General features: G+C 37.5%; 1 protein-coding gene across 5 annotated transcripts in view; it reads right to left on the bottom strand.

The window, feature by feature from the left end:
* C9orf72 (C9orf72-SMCR8 complex subunit) overlaps positions 1 to 24,550 on the bottom strand; it is a 33,079-nt gene extending 8,529 nt beyond the window's left edge. For 3 of the 5 annotated variants that reach the window (XR_004486115.2, XR_004486116.2, XR_007477922.1), the window contains exons 1-10: positions 24,371 to 24,550; positions 19,201 to 19,688; positions 18,015 to 18,074; positions 14,457 to 14,552; positions 13,674 to 13,738; positions 12,310 to 12,382; positions 10,431 to 10,547; positions 7,317 to 7,552; positions 5,018 to 5,075; positions 805 to 904 (exon numbers count right to left, since the gene is read on the bottom strand). Coding sequence is in view for 2 of the 5 variants with exons in the window: in XM_004275064.4 (XP_004275112.1) it covers positions 3,234 to 3,420; positions 3,526 to 3,635; positions 5,018 to 5,075; positions 7,317 to 7,552; positions 10,431 to 10,547; positions 12,310 to 12,382; positions 13,674 to 13,738; positions 14,457 to 14,552; positions 18,015 to 18,074; positions 19,201 to 19,644 (1,446 nt within the window). In the remaining 3 variants the exon portion in view is untranslated. Of the gene's footprint in view, positions 1 to 804; positions 905 to 1,597; positions 3,421 to 3,525; positions 3,636 to 5,017; positions 5,076 to 7,316; positions 7,553 to 10,430; positions 10,548 to 12,309; positions 12,383 to 13,673; positions 13,739 to 14,456; positions 14,553 to 18,014; positions 18,075 to 19,200; positions 19,689 to 24,370 lie in introns of those variants that run through there. The other 2 variants (XM_004275064.4, XM_049711032.1) reach the window with 2 other exon arrangements.
* Positions 24,551 to 24,796: the final 246 nt, after the last annotated feature.

Raw genomic sequence — 24,796 nt, 5'->3', positions numbered from 1 at the left:
ATTAAATGGTAATGATTGTCAAATTAGGTAAAAGAGCATATGAAACACTCATCAGGTACTCAGATAAGTACCTTACATAGTCTCACTAAGTCCTCTTTTTTTCTTTTAATTTATTTAAATTTATTTTTGGCTGTGTTGGGTCTTTGTTGCTGCACGTGGGCTTTCTCAAGTTGTGGCGAGTGGGGGCTACTCTTCGTTGCGGTGCGCAGGATTCTCATTGTGATGGCTTCTCTTGTTGCGGAGCGTGGGCTCTAGGCACATGGGCTTCAGTAGTTGTGGCATAAGGGCTCAGTAGTTGTGGCTCACGGGCTCTAAAGCACAAGCTTGGTAGTTGTGGCGCATGGGCTTAGTTTCTCCACGGCACGTGGGATCCTCCCAGACTACGGCTCAAACATGTGTCCCCTGCATTGGCAGGTGGATTCCCAACCACTGCACCACCACGGAAGCCCTCATTTAGGTCCTCTTAACAATCATGAGGTTATCATCATGTCCTCATTTCAAATATTTAACAAATGAGCCTCAGAGAGGTTAAGTAACTTCTCCAAGTAGCAAAGCAGGGAATCACACTTGGGCACTGCAGAGTGCTAGTAAGCCTGTATGTAACACTTGCTTCCTTCCCCTCCCTCCAATTCAACAGCACTGAGTACCTGCTACATGGAGGAACTGTCCCAGGAGCTGTGCCACAGGACAACTCTGATGACTGTTTGGGATGAAATCCAGCTTAACCAACTGAGTGACCACAGGCTGTGTATTATACTTCCTTAAGCTCTAGTCTCCTCATTTGTAAAATGGAATTAAACATACCTGCCTCATAGTGTTGTTGCGATGATAGATTCAGAAAGTCCAGTGGATAGTGTGTGTCACGTGGGGGTGGTGAACTGCTTTTGGTACTTTAACCTGCACTCTGCAGATGACACAAGAAATATCAATTGGTACAATTCCATGTAAAAACCAAAATAGTATTAGAGAAGAGTGACATTCACTGTCTTCCTGTTTGACCTGCAGCACTACAGAAATAGACCATAGAGGTCTCATTTTTAACTTCCAGCATTATATGAAGTTTGGGTTTCTTCTTTGAGAATCTTAGCAATGCAATGAATCAGTCTTCTTCTAGAGAAACCTTTCAACTCAACTATTATATTTATGAATTAATTTTGTTTTCCTGGAGTAAAAGTGTCAATCTTATTTGTTTTTCAGATTAAGGGGTTTAGATTCCTTACACTTTCACTTTCATACTGGACACCTATACTGGGGACCTGGAAGGAATAACTTCAACTTAGATTGTATTAATATTATTATAACAATAATTTAAAAAAAGAATGTACACAAGTATTATCTTATATCTGATATATTAATATAGAAATTAAAAAGTCAAAATGCAGTCCTGGGAGTTAAGCAGACAAAAAAATAAAAAACAAAACAATCAAACCACATATAATTCCAGCATCACACAGAACCTTTAAATATATTTTCTTTCAAAAGAGAAAATCAATTAAAAAAATTGTTTAGATACAACATGACTGTCAGCAGAGCAGGAAGCCAATCAGTCTTTCAATATCATAGCACTGCTTTTCCAAGTAAATAACTGAAAGACACAAAATTTCAAAGATCTTTTATTCAAAATTCTCCATCTAGGAGAAAAGATATGTAACAATGTGCACACATGCTTTAATAACTTATTTCACTGTACAACTTGCATCCCATACAATGGTACAATAAATCAGCAAAAGAAAATAATTAGCACTTAAATAATCTATCATGTAAATAGCACTGAATACAGCGTTCAACAAGGTGGAATCTGTACATTTTTTCATGACTGAGCCAGAGCATCTGTCAATCTAGTTGAGTATGTGTCTAAAAATCGAGATGTCTACACCTTTATTAGTGATGTGAAAGGCTATTAGGACCTATGTTGGTTTGGGTTAAATTTGGTGGGCGAGGGCAGAGGGGCTCTATCACTTTTATCCCTTTCTTATAAATACTTTTTCTCTTTAAGTTACTTCCACAGTTTTAAATAAAAATATATTTTATGCTTGTGTATACTATTTTGTCAATACTGTTCTAGCACAGAATTATGTTAATTGGTTATTTTATAGCTAGCAAAATGGTCCAAGCACATTAAGGAAACAAAAGAAATTGACCACTTAGTTCTGCCAAAGTAGCACCTAGTAAAATAGCATGTCAGTAGCGTTTCTCCTGCTAGTCCTCCTACGATGCAGGCAAAGAGACGTGGCGTCAACTTCAAAAACATGGGCAGAAATTTAAGGAAGAAGATACTATTCTTGTTCCTGAAAAAAAATCTTACTAGTTAGTATTTCTCTATTGCATTTAATAATCTCGGAGTTATGACGACTGCTAAATCAAAGGAAGACTATACAAGAGGAAAACAAGATAAAAATGAGAGACTAGTGAAATCTGAACTTCTTCCAAGAGATTATATTTTCCAAGAAAAACAAAAGGCACAGGAGGTATACATTTCAATTTGGCTCAAAAATAATGAAAATTAACTGAAAAACTTGGCAATAACTACTGAAACATAAAATCCAATTCTCTACATTTTCTGTGACAGAGCTCAACAAACAAACAGAAAAACACCCTGATTGTGGTTCACCATAATCGGGACTATACATACTGCCTGACGTTTCTACACAGACTGAATCCCAAGGACTAAGTCTGCAAAGTAGGATCGAACAATTGATTTCAATAAAACATCTGCTTGATCAATATTTTCTTTCTAAAACTTAACCTATGTTCAAGCTAACTTCCTTTTGTGGAACTGAAATGATTTGAACGCTCTAATTTTTAGCTGATTGTAGAAGTATTACAGTAATCCCCCAAACCAAGGAACACCAAGAGATGGAAAGTCAACTAGTATTATATCTGTGAAAGCTAACTCAGATTTCACTTGGATACTTGTAAACCATGAATCATAAGTTTCAAAAAACAGTAGCTGTGGTCAAGTTTATATCCTATATCTTTAAAAGATAGCAATAATATTTATTATAATTGTAAACATACGTCTGTCTCCCAAGAGAGCACATCTAGGAAAAGGTGCATTTATTGTAACTGCACCTAACATCCCCTTACAGGCTTTCTGTGACAACTACAGTGTAACTAACTACCATTGCTGAGTAGGACTCTAGGGCATAACCCGAGGGAATCATGTCTCCCAATAACACGGAGCTACTTTACCAGCAATTATGATCGGGACGCAATATTAACAAGTTACACATTTAAAAAGTCATTAGAACATCTCGTTCTTGGACACTAGTATAAAAAGGTCTTCCAAAGATAAAGGAATGGAGGCCTGGTTTAATTTTCTCAGCTAGAGCCATTATTATGTTAAGATCGCCCTCTGCTGTTAAATCAAGGTCTATCTTCAGGTTCCGAAGCGATTTAAAGGGCTTTTTCCCCTTCTGCCTACAAATAATAATAAAAAAGAAATTATAATACAGAAAATGTCCAAAGGGAACAAAACAAAAGCAACGTATGAAGGTTTTTCTTCCATTTAGGAGTCTGACTTACGTATCATCTTCTATATATTTTATTAGTGTCAAGGCTTTTCTGTGAAGGACGAGCAGAAACTGTGCAAGGAAAGTACTCCTGAGAGATAGACCGGGTTTCAAATGAAAGACCTGCAGGATAATGAAGCGTTTTTGTAAATAATTTGCCCCGTTCTACTTATACACAGCATGTTTCTGTCTCAGCGCTGACAGTGCCTGGCAGATAACTCACGTTAGAGCAGCTAACCACTTCCACAGATGCGCCCTGACACACAGGAGGAGGTGGAGGTACGGGTCTAGGAGTGATCTAACAGTTCTGTTTATCTTTAAGAATTGACTCAAATTTTTCCTTCTGCCTTAGACTATATCCGTGTTCATTTTATTTATTATTAAAAATCATGATATAAGTTACGTCTAGCTGTGTTTAAGTTTTCTCTGCCCACATCTTCAAATAAAATTGGAGCTACCAGAGGTGAGCCATGCTTAGACTATGGGGTTTTTTAATTAATTAATTTATTTATTTATTTTTGGCTGTGTTGGGTCTTTGTTGCTGTGCGCGGGCTTTCTCTAGTTGCGCTGAGCGGGGGGTACTCTTCGTTGCGGTGCTCGGGCTTCTCATCGTGGTGGCTTGTCTTTGTTGCGGAGTATGGGCTCTAGGTGCGCGGGATTCAGTAGTTGCGGCTCGCGGGCTCTAGAGCGCAGGCTCAGTAGTTGTGGCGCACGGGCTTAGTTGCTCCATGGCATGTGGGATCTTCCTGGACCAGGGTTCGAACCCATGTCCCCTGTGTTGGCAGGCGAATTCTTTACCACTGCGCCACCAGGAAAGTCCTAGACTATGGTTTTGAGATATTCATATTTTTCTATTCTGGGGGGGTGGGGGTACATGTGTAGTGGTAGAAAGATTTTATTTCTGCTTGGGAAGCATGGAATTACATGACTTGGAATTATCCTTGAACTTTGCAATATGTCACAGACCACAGACCTGGGTCCAAAATTCCTAGTCAACCTAACGATTATGTTATTTCAAAGCTACATCTATGACACTATTTCTTGGCCTGATCCCCAGAAAGATAATTATGACAAATCTCTGTTACCTTAAGAAATAAGACCCATATAATCTAAAATTTTCTTCAAAATCTAGATTTTTTTCAAAGGAATGAGACAATAAAGATGCTATCATGTAAATAAGTTTTAAAGACATTTTTTGCTCAATTAAGGCAAATAAACATTTGTACAATATCCCCCTTACCAAAAGAAAACACCCTTGGGTTATAAGTTAGTGCTTAGAATTAAAACATTTATTATTTGAACTGGGGGATGCTGCATCTTTAATTGTTAATATACAGGCTACTCCCCTCTAACAATTCAGAAGAAAAATAATTTTGACACTTTAGAAAGATCAGAGACTCTACAAAAGGACTTAATTCTAAATTATATTATAGGCAGTGTGGGATATTTTGAAAAAGAAAACATGTCATACCATTCACTCTGACAATCTCAGGTTTAACATTTACCTGATCCAGGAAGGCTTTTACTAGAGTGTCTCTGTGTAAGACATCTTGAAAAATATTCCTATGAAGAAAACAGGACAAATGTTGAGATGATTTCCACAACCTCTCACACCAGCCAATAAATTAAATTCTTAGAAGTGGGATTATAAACATATTTATAAGAATTAGATATATATATTTGAAAATATAAAATACATACTCATTTTAACTCAAGGATACATTTGTCTATTACTGGAGTTTGTCAGGCCACAAAGTAATTATTTTCTCTTAAATAGTATAAGCAGTCGCAGGAAGGGTATGTATGTATCTATCATACACATTATAAAAAAATACCAATTGCCTTAGGCAATTAATAAATATAATTACCAATTCCTGCCATCTCAAAAATATGGAACAGCAACAAAAATAAACACATACCACTACCACCAAAAACCAAAACAAAATAAAAGGTTAACTTCACATACTAATAACTTCTAATAAGCAGTTTAGGAAGAAAAAAAGGTAAGAGGACGAATGCTGGGAAACATTCAGGTGGGATTAAGGAACACACACAGATGGTTATCTGCAACGTCTTGATCACTGGGTTTGTATCCACAAGCCCATCATCTGGCAAGTAACATGAATCAGCTACCTAAGAAAATGTTAGCTACACTGGCAATGAGCAGAGTAAGAAGTTAAGTTGTAATTCACACTGGAGATAATGTTTATCTACCACACAACCTAGGATATAGTAGGTTCTTAAAAAAGACTGTCCCTTTCCCAACGCTCTTTGATCTTTTCTCTTCTTCCTTCCCTTTCCTTGCCTTCTACTTCCCTAAGGAATTTACTGGGATGCTAGGTTATACTCAAGTCAGAGGGTAATATAACATTTACTAAGGTAAGCAATTTTTAACTGAAAAGAAAGACTGAAAATAGTAGGGATCATCATATAACTGACAGGAGTAGCAGGGAGGGAGGTGTGTGCGCAGAGGTAATAGGAAAGTACCTAAAATTTCCTAGTTTTAGCAGATGGGTGTTCCCTACTACAGAAGAAGGAAACTCAGGAGGGGGAAAAATCAGCATTTCACAATTACTGGCTGTCCAACTGGTGGCCAGTGTGGGCACTGACAACAACCTTTCTCTGGCTTTGGAGAGAGAATTCAGCTATTTAAGTCTAGTGTTCTGAATGTATCTGTTTCATAAATTGCTTGTATTGGTCATATGTGAATTAGGTGAAGCAAAGCGTTAAAAAATTCCCCCAAAAGCGCTCTCCAGGAGCCCACCAAAAAATAGGAAAAAAAAACCCCAAACACTTTAGGAAAGAAGAAAATGCTTGAAGGATCAGATTAATTTTGAGAATTCTGACACGTGTGCCAAAATTACCTATATGTGAAAACTTCGGGACCTGAAATTCTTATTGTTTTGTTTTCTAAACCAATTCCCCTAAATCTTTCAAAGGACTCAACAAGAACACCAGAGAGCTGGGAAAAGCTGGGTCCTAATGAAGCCATCTTTCTGCACCTAGAGACACACGAGGCTGGGGATTCCTTGGACATGGTGTTTTCTTACTATGCTTTTGGGCAACACCTTCTGTCTGACTATTGGTGCTTCACATGTCTGTTGCCTCAGCTCAAAATTTTTCTTCAAGACACAGGACAAGGTTGCTTGCTCCAATTTTACTGCTGCCTTATACACTCAAACCTGGATTATACTAGTTAACATTTATTGAGCACATTCTATGTGCCAGGCATTTTAAACTGATTAAAGAGAACCATGATAGTATACTACAATTTCTTTTCCTGATTTCAGAACATCACTTAAGTGTTTTATAATTCAGATTTATCATCTTTTTTTTTTCTAGTTGAGTCCACATTCAACATGTTATTATCGTTACTTTTTTTCTTGTTAATTTACTGATCAGACTTTATGGTAAGAAATGAATAACACAATATAAAATGCAAAGTAAAAGAATGCTCTATTAATATATTTTGACAGTTTTGCCATATTTTATATTTATATATCAAGGAAAAACCTTAGCACCAAGTACTGCGCCTAGGGGCTCAATATACATTTATTAAATAAATACTTAAATACTTATTTTTAAGGACTAATCTAACCTATCTTATGGGAAACACAATTATATTAAGAAAAGCTGACATTTAAGAAAAAACGCTTGATTAACCAAATACTTCTTCCAGTATAATTCTCCTAGTAATGTTTCTTTCCTTTTAAACAACAAATTGTTTGTTTTCTTTCTACTCATAAAAGATACAGTTTCCTAATATTGCTTAATGACAATATCAAAAAGCAAGGCACGACATACAAATCAGGAGTGAAGCTTTCGTCCGTGTAGATGATGGTATCCTGAGCCATGTCTTCTTCTGAAGTGGCTCTCCAGAATGCTGCCAGCTCTGATCTCATGTATCTACGCTGATTATAAATATGTTCGTGACAGGGTGGCATCTGCTTGACGGTGTTGACGTCCACATCTATGTGTGTGGTGGGATAGGGCGCGTACATGACTTGCCGGAAGGGAAGCACAAAGCTTCCAGTTGAATCCTGTTATAAACGAAAAGAAATTTACTGAGAGAGGAACCAAGATGGCGGAGTAGAAGGATGTGCTCTCACTCCCTCTTGCGAGAACACCGGAATCACAACTAACTGCTGGACAATCATCGACAGGAAGACACTGGAACTCATCAAAAAGGACACCCACATCCAAAGACAAAGGAGAAGCCACAATGTGACAGTAGGAGGGGCGCAATCACAGTAAAATCAAATCCCGTAACTGCTGGGTGGGTGACTCACAGACCGGAGAACACTTAGACCACAGAAGTCCACCCACTGGAGTGAAGGTTCTGAGCCCCACGTCAGGCTTCCCAACCTGGGGGTCCGGCAACGGGAGGAGGAATTCCTAGAGAATCAGACTTTGAAGCCTACTGGGATTTGATTGCAGGACTTTGACAGAACTGGGGGAAACAGAGACTGCACTCTTGGAGGGCACCCACAAAGTAGTGTGCACATCAGGACCGAGGGGTAAGGAGCAGTGACCCCAGGGGAGACTGAACCGGACCTACCTGTTAGTGTTGGAGGGTCTCCTGCAGAGGTGGGGGGTGGCTGTGGTTCACCGTGGGGACAAGGACACTGGGAACAGAAGTTCTGGGAAGTACTCCTTGGCGTGAGCCCTCCCAGAGTCTGCCATTAGCCCCACCAAAGAGCCCAGGTAGGCTCCAGTGTTGGGTTGCCTCAGGCCAAACAACCAACAGGGAGGGAACCCAGCCCCTCAGCAGTCCGGTGGATTAAAGTTTTACTGAGTTCTGCCCACCAGAGCAACAGTCAGCTCTACCCACCACCAGTCCTTCCCATCAAGCCTCTTAGATAGCCTCATCCACCAGAGGGCACACAGCAGAAGCAAGAAGAACTACAGTCCTGCAGCCTGTGGAACAAAAAACCACATTCACAGAAAGACAGACAAGATGAAAAGGCAGAGGGCTATGTACCAGATGAAGGAACAAGATAAAACCTCAGAAAAAGAAAATTTACTGTCTTTTACGCCAAAAGGTACGAAGAGCTATCTTTTAATTAAAAAAAAACAACTGGCTTTAACTTAGCAAATACAGCTCTAGAAATTTATCCTGGACAATGAATCATGATTGTGTGCCAAATTCCAGTGATGTGTGTGTTACAGCACTGGGTTAGATAGTAAAACGCCAGAAACAACCTAAGTATCCAAAAAGAGAAGTGATTAAATAAATAAAAATGTTTTATTGTTTAGCTGCTAAAAATTAAGTTGCCAATGTTTATGTGTTCATATTGAAAGATGTTCACAATACAGTGTGAAAAAGGAAGTTAAAACATGTGGAGTATAATCTAATTTTTTTGGAGGGAGGGGAAGATATGAAAAAAACACTAACAGAAGAAAAAAAGACCAGAAAGATATATGCCAAATATTAACAGGGGTTATTCATTGGATTATGAGATTACAAGTGACTTTTTACATTCTTCTTGATTATCCATATATTCTGTTAAGTCTCAATGAATATGTATTTCTACAGTAAGTAAAAAATGTACTTCTTTCCAGGTATAGTCACTTGGGTAGCCAGCTGACATATAACAAGTACCTATTGTTATAATGTCAAAGTATTCTCTGGGAAGCTATACAATTTAAACTTGCGTGGAAAACTCTTAACAAATATTTTTTCATTAAATTATAGTTTCAAGTTTTCCACTATGCATTTGGTATAGGTCCCTTTTAGGGATAAAATTATACAATAAATGAGATGATGCTGAGGAAATAAAAGTACTAAGTACCTTATTATGCCTTTGATAGGAGAAGTTCTAATTTTCAGATTTGTACAATTCAAATCAAAAATGAGTTCCGTTTAAGTAGTTTCTGTATTTAAACAACACTATTATTCTCAGCTCAGAGCACGCACATTATTGAAAATGTAAAAGCTGAAAATAATTTTTATTTGCAACAATTTTTAGTATTTTTTTCTTTCATTTTACTATGCCTATATCCTCAAGAAAGCATTCACTCTGAGAGACTCACATAGCCATTAGGAAATCTACTTCTTCGCACCTTTGACTATAATTGAAACATCAATAACAGATTCAATAAAGTGAAGAACAATTCCCCATAATTACTGAAAATAATTGCTAATTTATCTGTTTTGCTCCTTGAAGAGCAGACTCAAGTAAATAAAGGAAAAATATAAAATAATTTTTTCTTTTGTATATATGTGTGTGTATACACACACACACATACATACATCCAGGAATTGCTTGAGTCCTGTACACTGTTTCAAGATAGGAAGCAGCTTAACATTTTTTTCAATAAATGAATATGGTACTTTAAACATAAAATGGTAACACAAAAATTCAAATCCGTTCAGTAAAAAATGAAATGTTCCCATTTAGTTATGGAACCTGATTCAAGCACATATTAAAAAAAAAAAATCCTGAGGCCAGACAGGCAGCTACAGGAAACCAGAGAGAAACACAAAGAAAGCTATTCTGTGATGTTTCACAGATACTAACTATAAATTCATATGACATATACTCCATGTTCAGACCTGTGTAAAGGAAGTCAGCTCCTTGGCATATAAACATGAGACACATTAAATGCTAATGTTCAAAATATATGTATAAAGATTCTCAAAAATGATTTAAAAAAATTGGGTTCGGGCTTCCCTGGTGGCGCAGTGGTTGAGAGTTCGCCTGCCGATGCAGGGGACACGGGTTCGTGCCCCGGTCCGGGAAGATCCCACATGCCGCAGAGCGGCTAGGCCCGTGAGCCATGGCCGCTGAGCCTGTGCGTCCGGAGACTGTTGCTCCGCAACGGGAGAGGCCACAACAGTGAGAGGCCCGCGTACCGCAAAAACAAAACAAAACAAAACAAAAAATTGGGTTCACCCGTGATAAATGGAAACTATACCTTTAGTAGGCCTTGTACAAAGAGCCCTGACTCGTATTTAAATGATGATTCTGCTTCACATAATCTGGAGCATTTTCTCTCTGCTGGAGTCAGAAAAAGGCATAATGTTCTTACTATCTGTAAGTGAAAATATTTTAGCATTAAAATATGAAGTAAAAAGGTCACTGGTTTGCTTATGAAAGAGATCTGAATAGAAATTTCAATTGTTATTGTCAATAAAATCTATTCTGAGAAATAAGTATTCCATAGTCACCTGGAATAGTCTATGGGATATCACACTTGTTGCTTAAAATAGGTATTCTGTGGTCAAGTAAGTTTGGGAAATGTTAGTAAATTTATTGTATGGTATCTCAAAACCTTTAACATTTGAATACATATTGTGACTCTCCAGGTGACTGAAACAATATGCAGACTTTTTCAAACTTACTTGACCATGGAACCCTTATTCCTAATCTTATATTAGGAAATAATGACCTAATATAATTATTGATTGTATCTCCACCCAGCAACAAGTGTATTTCAAACAAGTAAACCGTTTGGACGAGAAAACTAAATGCAGTTAAATCAAGGAGAATTATGGCTTCTGTTAATAGTTCTATATGTAAAATCCCATTACAATGAATATCTAAGTGTCTAACTCCTTCAACAGAATGAGAATTAATTCCTTCAAATTTAATTTAAAACAAGCAAGCCATTGGTTGGGGATTAGAAACCTGTCATTCTAGCAGGATTTGATCATAGTTCTATTAGGAAAAATAAAAAGCCATCTAACTACCTTGGAATTCAGACTATATTCAGAGCTTTTATATTAGAGCAGTGGTTTTCAAACTAGTGATGGCAACCTTTTCTTAAATTAAAAAGAGAAAAGATAAAAGAGAAGTTATTAAGCTAGAAGAGGATGTGGGATGAGAAAAATGTTTGAAAAACAGAGCCCCAACCATAGAGGCTTTCTCCCTCCAAGAAGCAACTGGGAAGGCCCTGTGGAACCTGAAGGCTTTGGAGGACACAAATTGAAAGCTACCTTCCTTGGGTAACAGAAATAATAATAAGTCACTAGATGCAATATAATAACAGAGGTAAGCTAACCTGTCATAAATGTTTGTACCAGAAATATAATTTTGGTAAATCAAGGGTCAAGTAATTATACAGGGTAGCTTATTATATTACAGAAAAAAATTATAAATATATTTGTCAAGCAAATAATCATTCCTAATATATTTCCTGTGTAAAACTTAGAAAAATTAGGTTTGCTTAAATTGATAGATATGTGCACTTTTCTCTCTCTAATTAATCATCAGTGAAGAAAAGTACAAAATTCCTTAGTTTATTACCTAATGCTTGGAAAGGTAACTGTTCATTAATTATTTATTAACTCATATAGCACTAAAACAAATGGTCACAAATGTTACTGAATAAGATATAACCTCCATCGATCACTTAATAGCAATAGGTCCCTAAAAGGAATAGATTTAGGGGGAAAAGCAAGATAGTGAAATCAAGATGAATGATCAGATACCATTTCTTTGTAATTAGTACCAAAAGTACATGGCTATCTTCACATTTATTAAAGATAACGTTAGGAAATAGAAGACAAATATTTTTAAAAACATCTGACCTTAAAATATTCTCAAAACCATTTATACAGTACTGAGACAAGTATTTATGAATTACCACAATGAAACTGATAAATGACTTCCTATTCAAACAGTTTACTTTAAACTCATTTTTGCCACAGGGTGTCACAGTAATTTGGTCAGATTATATTGCCTCCTTATACTATTAGATCATCTTGATGGCAACCTAACCTTTAAATTACAATCCATAATATGTTAGCAGTTTTAAAAAGTCAGATCGTTTGCTGGTTTATAAAATAAATTACCTTATTTACTTTCTCCGCACTGCTACCTACTACAACAGAACAGCCACACGTCTGCAAGTGGGAGCTGATGGCACTATAAATTGAAAAAAAAAAAAAAAAAAGATTAAAAACACTGACTGTAAAACAATTTCACAAACTAAAAAAAAAAATAATAAAGTGAGCTTCAAATAACTCTGAATAGCTTTACATGATGAACACCAAAACTCTGATTATAACGTCATCTTTTATTTCTATAGTACTTTGCATTTTCCACCACATGCCTCTCACAGATTCTATTTGAACCTTAAAACAATGCAGTTAGTAAAATATTACCATTTTATCGTGGAAGAAACTGAGGTGTAGAGAGGTTAAGTGGTTAATTTAAAGTCAAATGGGATTAAAAATAACATGAATGGCTGACACTGATCAGAATCAGGACTAAAGAGCTCCTGATTCAAGCCATGTAAGGCCTGGAGATTAAACAAACTCACACCTCTAAGACTCCATCATGCACCTAAAGGAGAAGACTGTAGACATAAAAGCAAATACTTTATCCTTTCACTCCTTATTTTTTAAAATAAAATTTTGTGATAATCTGTAATTGTAAAGAAACACTCAAGTAGGAGATGAGATTATACACGTAGACGCAGTACTCAGTTAAGGGACTTAGCACATAGGCACTCAATAAATACTGGCTATTATTATTGTTATTATCATTTTCTTAGAAGAAATATAAATAGAAAATGTAAGCTATTAGCTATTATTATGTGCTTATATGTGCCATGCACTGTTTTAAATGCTTAATATGATTTATCTCACTCAAGGCTTACAACAATCCTATGAAGTAGGTACTACTAATATTCCCATTTTATAAATGAGGTAATGGAGGAACAGAGAGTTCAGGTGGCTTGCCCAGGGTTACACAGCAGTAAGCCAGGAAGTCTGGTTTTAGAGCTCACACTTTTAAGCACTGAAATCTGTTGTAAAATGGAAAGGATCAGTACAAATATGAATAATTTTCTTTTCTAGGCCGAAATAAGTCTATCCACAATGCAACTTAATTTGAAAGGATTCTTAGTTTCAGCTTTAATGAGAAGAAAAACAAGAGACCGGAACCAAACAAGGGTCCAAGAATTCTTGCCTGAGTACTACGGAAATTCAGCTTCTTTAAATATTAAATAGAGTAACATCAAATATATCATAGGCATGTGATAAGTAAAGAAGTAACACAAAACTAAGCAATAGTTCAAATATGCATTTTTGACCCCAGAATAATGAAGGTAGGCATTCTGTTATTATTTTCTTCCTTCCCAATTTTGTCACAGGTGAGCGTAAGATTTGCATCTGCTTCACCCAGCTTTTACAAAAAGAAACAAAATTCTTACTTGAGAAGAAAGCCTTCATGACAACTGTCACCAATATCATCATCATTGAGAACTGTATCAGCTATCTAAGATGAACCAAAAAAAAAAAATTTATTCTGTCTGTAACAAAACGCTGAAATAACACTTTTAATAGGCAAGTTTTCTGAAGTCTAGGCTCAATATAACACACTGCCCTCATTTCTGAGCATCACAAATCCCCATAAAACAATCTGTGTGCATCATTATAAACTTGCAGAACAAATGATGTGAAAGCTGGTCAGACAGCTTAAGCAACAATGTTTACAAGAACAATTTCCTCTTCTGAGCTGTCACAATCAGGAGACACATCTTAATTACCAAGTCAGGGAGCAACAAAAATAGTTTCCTAAAGATTTCTCTATACATGCATAGTGTGTAATTCCTAATGTCCTCAACAAATGAATGATTAAGGAAATCAGATTAGTGAAGGTGAGTGAACTTCCATTAACTGCCAGTGATTCGTACACTGCTTTGTTACAAAAAGTACTGCATTAAATACTGACTGATTCTCTAAGGTCTGAAATTCTCCTGCTTAGGAAATGCAAAAGTGGAGAAATTAACTTCATGAATTTAATTTTATCATATTACCATTACTGACCAAAAAGCCTCTGGCCATAAAATTCAGGGTTTTAAGTGTGTTTGTTAAAGTGGCTAATAATTCATATGAACAGTATCTATGACAAAAAAAAGTATATTACTAAAATTAGAATATTACTAATATACATCATAGTAATATCCTATTTAACATTACAAGTGAGAACTTACATCTATTTCTTCAGGGACACTGTGGGATTTCATAGATGAGAGCAGTTCCATGACAGGAATTACCTCTCCAGTAAGCATTGGAATAATACTCTGACCCTGCATAAAAAAGTAAAATGAGGTGAAGAAAAATCACAAAATATAGGATAAAGTGGGCAATAAAAAACTGAAAGCAAAGAATAACACCCTTTGATAGAAATACTTGATAACTTGTTCAAACAGCCCCAAACAAGTCTACTACTCCAAAATATTTCTATTTCTAAAGGATTTACATGCTGTTTAAAACTCCTTTTCATTCTTCCAGGAATAATTTTCTTTTTTTCTCTTTTTTTTTGGCTGCACCATGCGACATGCGGGATCTTTGTTCCCCAACCAGGGATCGAACCCGTACCCCCTGCATTGGGAGCACGAAGACTTTTTTGTTGTTGTTAATTAAATATCTTTATTACGGGAAAGTTTCCCATATCCCATAGTATGCCTAGAATATGTTACTCATTAAAAGTATACAGTTTTGTTTTCTTTTTTTACTGGGGCTACAGTTGTTTTGCAATGTTGTGGGAGCATGGAGTCTTAACCACTGAATCGCCAGGGAAATCCCAGGAGTAATTTTCTTTAGTCAGAATGGAATCATTGGTTTATCATTTACACAAAATAATTAAATCACCACACCAAATTTAGAAAGGTTGTCCTTTGAAATTTTATTTGAGATATAAGAACTTTTGTTAATCAAAGGTCATTGATGCATTTTATATTAAAAATAAGGAAAGCCAAGCATAAAAAGGCTTTGAAATCCTTAGCAGATAACTCAGTAGTAAAGTGTGAATCAATACTCAATCTCAGGACTTCCCTGGTGGTCCAGTGGTTGGGATTTCGCCTTCCAATGCAGAGGGTGCAGGTTCGATCCCTGGTCATGGAGCTAGGATCCCACATGCCTCGCGGCCAAAAAACCAAAACATAAAACAGAAGCAGTGTTGTAACAAATTCAATAAAGACTTTAAAATTGGTCCACATCAAAAAAAAAAAAAAATCTGAAAAAAACCCCTCAATCTCTACATTCATAATAAGGTATAATCTACCCAAATGCAAATCAAAGTCATAACATATATTTTTAAGAATCAATAAAGCAGACACATTTCCTTCAGTGTTCTTTCAAGGTAATGCTACTACTTATTACACCTCAAAGATGTAATTTTAAAACCTGCAGTTTCTGGAATGAAATTGAAAATTCAGTACAGAACACCACACACATAAAGTGTCTCAAATACGGGTGCTCCCTCATTTATTCACTGCCACCACCACTCCTCCAAAATGTTTTGCCCATCCTGAATATGTAAACTTTTAGAGGCAGATGAAATTGTCATATGTCTATCAATTTTTAGCTACGCATGTTTTAAAATCACCTATTATTTAAGATCTAACAATAAAACTTTCCCCCTCATTCACGTTTTATGAAATGATTATATTCAAACTCTTTACATGCATATTCAAATTAGAACCTGTCATCCTTGCAGTCAGTCCATTTTTTGAGTGACCAAACCTAGTTTTCAGAGCCCCTTATCATATAAGTTGCTTCAGAATTTAAATGTGATGCTGTCTCTGGAAATTTTATCCTAATAGGCCCCCTTGCATCACACAGGAGGTTTTATTATTTTTTTTAAAAAAAAATCCATCCTGTAGTAACTTACAAACATAAAACCACTCATTGTTTTTGCTTTTCAAAGTAATTTTTTAAATGTCTGCTTACAATTACAGCAATCAACACCTGTAATTCAAGAAGATTAATAACTGAAGCTGCTTCCTTGTAAAATGATTTTACCAGATGACAGCTATAAGCATCTAAAACTAGCACTGATTAAAGTTGTTTTAGACTAAGTATCATCCTCAAACAGTATTTATTGTTCAAAATAAAGTCACTGCAAGCACATGATATGAGATTTGCAAGAACTCGATTATCAGGTGACTCCTCCTTTTCAGAAAGGATAGTTATGGGAAAATACCTTCCCTTAGGTGTAGGCATATATAGTATGTCATACACAGCATCTCAGACATTTATCATCATAAGCAAATGGCTATGCTCATTGAAGCTTAACAACAATGACAAATCCTAGACGGCTGAACACAGAAGAGGCTCTAAAAGAAAATGCTTCCAGTTATTTCCTCCTTGGACTTCTCTAACTTGAACTTTTCAGCAGGTGAACGTTTCCCCTTTAAAAACCTCCAAGTTTGTCCAAGTATACTTTCCTCCTGACATAGAAGGGATAGGATAACATTTTCAAGAAAAGCCCTTAAACGAGAAATAAACCTAAATGTTAATAGTGGTCAACTTTATAAGTACAGGTTTCTGGTTTGAAAAAAAATCCCAGAAAAAGTAGAATTTTACTGGGTCTTAAATTTCGTTATGTTCAGATAACTCTACTAGTTACTCCGTAACTAGCAGGTACATCTAGAAGTCGGTGAAATTCATCCCATTCCTTGGCACCCTGCTTACTGACCAGCAAGCAAAGGCTGGGCTTCTCTGAGTAAAGGGAAACATTTCCTTGTAAGTCTTAGAACTCGCCCCATAATTACCTCCTTCTGACTTTTGTAAAAGTTATTTACAAAAGTACAAACTTAACAATTTTGTAAAGAAGATCATTTTATAGGGTTTTGTATTTCCCTTGTTCATGTTCCTGTATTTTGACAAACTTTTAGAAAAAGTTATTGTTTAAAATATCATTTGTCTCAGGCAGGCTAAAGAGAACCAGGGAGAAGGCTTGTTTAGACTGGAGTTTTAACAGAGGAGCAAGGAGGGTGGCCAGAAGCAATGAAAGTAAAAGCAAAGAACATCCTTTGGGGATTCGCCTTCCAAATGCCTCTGCCCTAGGCTGAAATGTTTGCAATTAATTACCATAAGGGAAGCCATACCCTTGCAATCATGCTTCTCAAACCCTGGTGCCTGCTCCCTAAGGATGTTCAAAACCATGGGATAAACACAGCATGTTTTCCTGGAGACTTGATACCACTGGAAGCCCAAGTGGTAAGAAGGTGAGGAATATCACCGGCAAACTGTAATATTAAAACAAAAAGATATATCACGGAATAAAATGTAAACTGCATGAGTTTTAAAGATACAACACGAGACTTCAAAGAAATATTATGCTTAGAGCTGTGTCTGTACCCCCAGATACTTTAGGGGCACTCACTCTCCTGTTACAACTACTTCTGTGGAAATCTTTGAGAAGCAATACCTTAAAAAAAAAATAAAACTCATATAGAATTTAAAATTTTTACTATGAACAAGTTATCCAAAACTTATCCCATGCAAACAGAAAAAAAGGGAAGCAAAATATTAATTTGTGGATGCAATTATTATTATCCTTTACTTATTTAACTCTTCAGGTCTAAGATATGGAAATTTTCATCCAGTTTATTCCATTTATCTCCATAAAGATTCTGTTCGTGCTCAGGCTCACTCTGTCAAACTAGTATGTCTTCAAGGCCTTAACAGAAGCAGCCCTTAGCTTTATACAGACATATGTAGTGGGTTTGGCAGTGTCTTGTAATATGCAATCTGCACCTTACCTGATCTTCCATTCTCTCTGTGCCTTCCAAGACGATCTTCTGGACATTTTCTTGCCTTTCCTGAGAGAGAGAAAATTCATTAAAATAAAAAAAAAACACAACATTTTGATACTTGTTTATTTTTCACAATACAGTTAAATGGCAGACATCTTCTTGGGTAATTTAGTTCATGGGAACAACATGTTCCACTTTAGGGCAAAAAAAAAAGGGGGGGGATTAACCCAACAAATCCATGCTCTCACAGACAATACGAAATAAAATAAAAACACCCTTTTTATCTGCAGTTAAAAACAGATAATGTGACAGAAAGAGTCAATGTAACATCTGTGTAGTTTCACAAAGGAAACTGATGATTTGTACTTTTCAAATTAGATAAGATCCAGACCAATCTAGTGACTATACAGCTTCCAGATTTTAAATGATTTTCATACGCACGTGAGAAGAAAGCTGGCAAGCCTGCAAACACAGTAAAAAAAACTCTTCTTTTAAAAGATACTATTTTTCCTTACTATTTGGTAAAAGCCTTATAAAATCAGTAAGGCTTTAGTGGACTTCCATGTTAGTATCAAACTGCAAAGCAGAAAGGAGAATTAAATTTGTTCTTCTCATCTGCCAAAATTACAGTATATGGAAATATAATTATCATTATATATTAAACTATAAGATTAGGGGACAACAATGATTTCCTCTACCTCAATCTACAAAATTAAAAGGAGTATCTCCTGAAAACCGTTTGGTCCAACGTCTTCATTTTACAAATTGGGAACTTGGCAAAGAAATTAAAGGGACCAAAGGTTATTTGGGCAAAGGCTTATGAAACTATTGTTCTGAACTGCTTACGCCCACACAGTGGTAAGTGAAAGACAGGGTCATGCAATGCAGAAACAAAAAGCTTTTAGAGTCAAAGGCTCCCAAGACAAATCCAGACTCTAAAACTTATGTTTCCTTATTTCTCTAAGCTTTGGCTTTCTATTTACAATGTGAAGCTATCATCTCCTACTTTGCAGAGTTAGAAGACCACAGACATCAGCCTAAGATCTACCGGTACCTAATAGGGTAGAAGCAAATAACAGCTCCTGTTTGAACTTAATTGCATATAATTTCTAAAAATTAGATAAAAATGTATCAGGAGGTAAACTTTCAGTAGCTAGGTTGGCATGCTTAATACGCTTCCAAACCCACTCACCTTGTGCATCCATATCCTTCCCTTCCGGATAATGTGTGTTAATCTATCCACACACACTCTGTGAAGTGGGAGATAGAAACTCAGCTCCGTCTGGGGAAGTATAATTGATAGTCCATAGGTGCTCCTATCCCCATTCCAGTTTCCATCGAAGATTAATGACACAATAATTACTCCTTTTTCAGACAAGACAAAAAACTTTACGTCTATCGCCCCACTCTCTGCATTTCGAAGGATTTCTCCATTGAGGGTATGGTTGGCAAGAAAAGTTATTTCTCCATCGCTTAGAAGTAACTGTTCTGTCTTTGGAGCCCAGATGTGCCTTACTCTAGGACCAAGAATATTGTCCCAGTAAGCAAAGGTTGCTGCTAATAAAGGGGATTCACCACTTAAAGCAATCTCTGTCTTGGCAACAGCTGGAGAAGGTGGTGGACAGAGAGTCGACATCACTGCATCCCAACTGTCACATTATCCAAAAGCTCCAAGGTTATCTAAACAATGACAAACAAAACGAGTGATTAGGTTCAGCGATTTTAAGCCATCCATCAAAAACGCATATTTTGGGACTGACATATATACACTACTATATATAAAATAGATAACTAATAAGAACCTACTGTACAGCACAGGGAACTCTACTCAGTACTCTGTAATGACCTATATGGGAAAAGAATCTAAGAAAGAGTGGATATATGTATATGTATAACTGGTTCACTTTGCTGTACAGCAGAAACACAACATTGTAAATCAATTTTACAAAAGAAATAAAGGGCATTCTAAGGTCAAAAAAACCCCAAACCCTCAAATGATTTACGTATATGTGGTTTTCTCCTCTTCAGTCAAAACGATTTGGAAGCATGTCTCCTACATGAAAGAGACATTAAACTAGCATGGCAGGTGCATATTAAGTGTTTGCGATATGATGATAATGTACTACCATACATAGTAACATGCCACTTATATTCAGGGCATACACTTAGAAATCCAAAATAATAATGGCCTTAAAAAAAGCCTCTGAACATTAATATAAACTATTATATACTAAAGCTCATAGAATAGATCCTCACTGTTTCTAAACATCCAGCCTATATGCAATTCTAATATGATTGGATATTTGGTTCCTAAACCATAGGAACTAAAGAGAAACAAACTGAGAAAGGGAGGGCTCAGCTAGAGACCATGACACTTCTTGTGGGCTGAACTATGTCCCCCCAAAATATATGTTCAAGTCCTAATAACCCCCTGTATCTGTGAATGTGACCTTATTTGGAAATAGGTGTAATCAAGTTAAGATGGGGTCCTAATCCAATGGCTGGTGTCATTACAAGGAGAAAGATTTGGAGACACACAGACAGGGAAAATAGGGCCATGCGAAGACGAAGGCAGAAACTGGAGTGATGCAGCAACAAGCCATTAAAGTAATGTGAAGGATCGCTGGTAACTATCAAAAGCTAAGATGAGGCAAAGAACGATTCTTCCGTGGAAACTTTAGAGGAGCATGCTCCTGCCAACACCTTATTTAAGACTTCTAGCTTTCAGAACAGAGAGAGAATACATTTTCCTCATTTTTACATCACACAGTTTGTGGTACTTTACTACAGCAGTCCACACCTGACAGGAGAAAACCTTAAAAGCTGCTAAGAAAAGAAAAAAAAAAGGCAAAAGCTTGCAAGAATACAACAATCTAGAACCATAAGAGAAAATAAGCAAAAAGTCCTCAATGCACTCAGTGATGCTCTTTGGGTAAAGCCCAATACTGGTGTTTAAAATGACAGATAAATACATTTAATATGCTATTCAAGACAGCAGCGTAGCCTTTTATCATTGCAAAGAGAGTTATACTAAACGGGTAAAAAAGCTTTAGTTATTTAAAACATGTAGAGAACTAAATGATTGGATGGGCCCGGTCAACCTTTCAATCTACTGAGAAAACAGAGAAGAGGAACTGCCCAAGTTCACCAAGCCAGGCTGGAATCCAGGTCTCTTGTATATCTTAACCCACCCCATTGTATCACTCTGAAAGTGTACATTCAATGTGATGTTAATGTAAAATGAATCATTCCTGCCTAGTGTTAAAATTGAATACCTATGCATATTCAATACCAATTTCATTTAAACAAGTCTAAAATTGTGGAATCTATTCGTCATATAGTGGTAAAGGATAGTAGTTAATAATAGGTGAACTATGATATATCTATCTTTGCCTGTATGCTTGCTTTGGGAATTAACATTTTATCTGTAACTAAATTCATGTCAAAATAAACCATTTTACTTAAAATAAAGAATTTGATCTACATCTTGTCAGAAGAGTTCAGAGACTGATGAAAAGCAAAAAAAAAAAAAACCCAACAAAAACCGACTCTAATTTTAGAGTACTGTATGAGCACTTTTATCATGATGTCAAGAACAGTTATACAGTGCTTGGCAAAACGCTTTACAGTAGGTATGTGGATATGTGCAGAAATGGCTTAACACAAGAACAGTTCTTGTGTATTTTTTATTTTAGAAATTCACTTAGGAAATATTCACTTTTTTAATGTGTTATATCAATTTAATAGACTTAAGAGACTATACTGGGTATAAGTTGTATAGTTTGTTTAAAATATCCACTGTTATGGATACAATTTAAACAGTCAGTTTATAATGGCAGACTATAGGAACATAATCTGAATTGAAACTGTAATGATGTTATGATAATTAACAATAGCAAACTGGAGGCCAAGGAGACGAATTAAGTAAACACAGAGCTATAAAATTATATGGTAACATATTCTTCTTTTGTTCTTCCTTTTTGGATAAAAAAGGTGAATAATCATAAAGGCAATACTGCTACTCAAACATTTCATCATTATGTTGAAAATAAAAACACTTCCTTAAATGGAATTGAGCCCTGGAGCAAATATGGTTAGATTATGGGACAACTTTTTACCTGATTGTGAAAACTCAACTATTATAGACCACTAATTACATTCAATCTCATTGCTAGTATCATTAGAAAGAGAATAAGGGACAAAGGCTATGTTGAATTGTTTAGCTTTAAATCCTGCCAAAAGTCACAGAGGAGTACACTTAGGAGAGTAGTAAAATGAGTCTACTAACACTTAGAGTCATCATCTTTGGTAAAGACAATCCATACATACAGACATGGCTCAAAAAAATCAGTTCAAAACCAAGAGTCTTTTATCTATATATCTTATTTACATGCAGTGCTGGCTACACCAGACAGTTATCAAACAAAAGCCGTAAGAGTCTTTGAGGGAAGCCAGGATTCAAATTGGGTGACACAGTGGCTTGCCACACTCCTGTAAACAAAAAACAGAGTTCATGAGGATGTACCCAATATACTTCCTGAAAATCATCCAACATATGCAGATGTAAAGATTATACTAATTATCATCTGTTAAAACTGTTAGCACAGGGGTAGTTTTGAAGTTTTGCTTTTTCTTAAACCTTTGCTAAAAATCAGTCATCTCTTCTCTGATTGATATTTAGAAAGTTGGTTGGTCCACTGCTGTTGCAAATCAGAATTCAACCATCATAAGGCCCACACTTCTTGTAACCATGTTTTCTGTTTATTTTCTCCCAGCTCTAAGAGAAGCAGGATCCTAAACCAGCCCACCTTCCAAAACAGGAGCTGCCCAGACCAACTATTGACAGTGATCTGCTTGTAACACCAGATAGTTCGCAACACTTCAAGACTCAGAGGTTAAGTTCATCATATCACTATCAGGCCATCTCTCACAGCTCCAGTTTCTCAAATAGGCAGGCTAACCTACTACTCCTTAGAATTCCTTAATTAAAATAGAGCCCAAGGGCAGGCTTGAAAGATAGGCGTCTCCTCTGGTTTTCTCTCTCTCTGAAAGTAAATTCTGAACTGCTAACAGGGCCAAAGAAAGACACTATTTTATCAACTTTAAAAGGTGGGGAAAAAACACTTTAGCCCCCATGTAACTGTTTCCTTGGAGCAGGTTAGTCCTGGCATAGTGCACAGTCTGCAATGTGGTCTATCACTTCTCTTGTTTTTGTTTCATATGTGTAAAGAGAACAGGCATCATGAGGTAGTTTCCAACTGATTCAGGGCTCTCCTAGACTGCCAAGGTGCTGGCAACAGTGTCTGTGTCACATAACACCATCATACTTCAAGTATTCTGACTCCATATTATTAATTTCCCATATATTGTATTCTTGCTTCTGTGATGTTCCCTTTATGTTAAAAGTTTTCCAATGTCTAAGATCGTATCTAACAGTATTTTCCAATCTCTTTGTACAAATTAAAGTGCCAGATGTATTGTGCCCCCTTGCTCTGAATCACAAGAGAGATGAGAACAGTTTGAATTGAAATTTATCCACTGGCCACAACCAGACTGTTTTAACGAGAGCCTAACAAACTTCATTGTTTCTGAAAGGGCCATGTCTCTCGGGCAAGTGCATGACCTCCCGGTCTCCTGAATACAGAAGCCTGGTGGAGTTCACCGGGGCCAGTCAGACCCTGAATGGTCACAGCAGACGCGTAATCAGTGCACTTCTTTTTGCAACCGATACCATCAGTCAAGTGATGCCCAAGTCATAATGGTCAATTCTTTTAAGTAAGTCTGTGTATCCTTGGAGAAGTGAAGTAAGCAGGTCATGAACCACAGAACGGGAGCAAAAGACAGTCTAGAATTGCTGCCCAAATTTACAAGACAACAGCAATCCTTAGAAACTTCAACTTCTGTAGACTAGTAGTATTACCCCACGCCACGCCGCTTTATCCCCTCTCGGACCCCGACTTGGTACGGAGCAGCCGCGCGCCGCCCACCCTCTGGTTTTCCCCGGGCCAGGCCTCTCGGTGCCCGAGGCTCCTTCCCCTTGAGCCCGCGGCACAGGGGGTCCGACGGGTCCCTCTGAGTGTCACGCCGGGACCCCGAGAAAGAGCCAGCTCGGGGACTGTGGGCGGAAAAACGGACCGACCCCTATCCCCCTGCCTCTGCGCCGCCACTGCCAGAAAGCCCGGATGAAGGCAACTCCACTGGTCGCCGGGCTGAAATTCCCGATGCCGGCTTTCGATCAGGGAAGAGAGCGGCAAAGAGAGGACCAGCCGAGCAGAGCCTTGGCGAGAGCCTCCGCCGCCGCCCCCGCGCGGTCCAGGTACCCGGAGCCCAAACAGCCACCTACACGCCGGCTTCTCACTCACCTACGCGCCACCGCCTGCGCCTCCACCGCCTCCGCCGCCGCCGCCGCCGCGGGCATAGAACCGCAACCGCAGTCCCGCCCCCGCGGCCCTGGCCCCGCCCCCGCGCGCGTTGCGTCCGCGAACCCGCTTCACGCCGTGGTCGTTTCCCGCCTTGTGCTCTTCTCCTGGTAAATTTTATCAGTTCTTTCCTCATTCACCCTTAGCGAATACTGTGAGAGCAAGGGGAGGAGAGAAAGGGCGGGAAAAACAAAGCCACACACCTCCTAAACACACCCCCTGCTCTCTCTAGGCCCCGCCCCCCAAGGAAGAAACCGGGCAGCAGGGATGGCTGACGCGCGAAGCGCCATCTTTCACGCGGGCGGAACAAGTCGCTGTTGCTGCACTACCATTTCCTCGTGGGACACCGTAGGTACGCCTTGGTGTTTT

Source organism: Orcinus orca, chromosome 6 (assembly GCF_937001465.1).
Source record: "Orcinus orca chromosome 6, mOrcOrc1.1, whole genome shotgun sequence".
NCBI lineage: Eukaryota > Metazoa > Chordata > Mammalia > Artiodactyla > Delphinidae > Orcinus > Orcinus orca.
The sequence above is the reverse complement of the archived record's forward strand: the minus strand, read 5'-3'. Positions and strand labels throughout refer to the sequence as shown.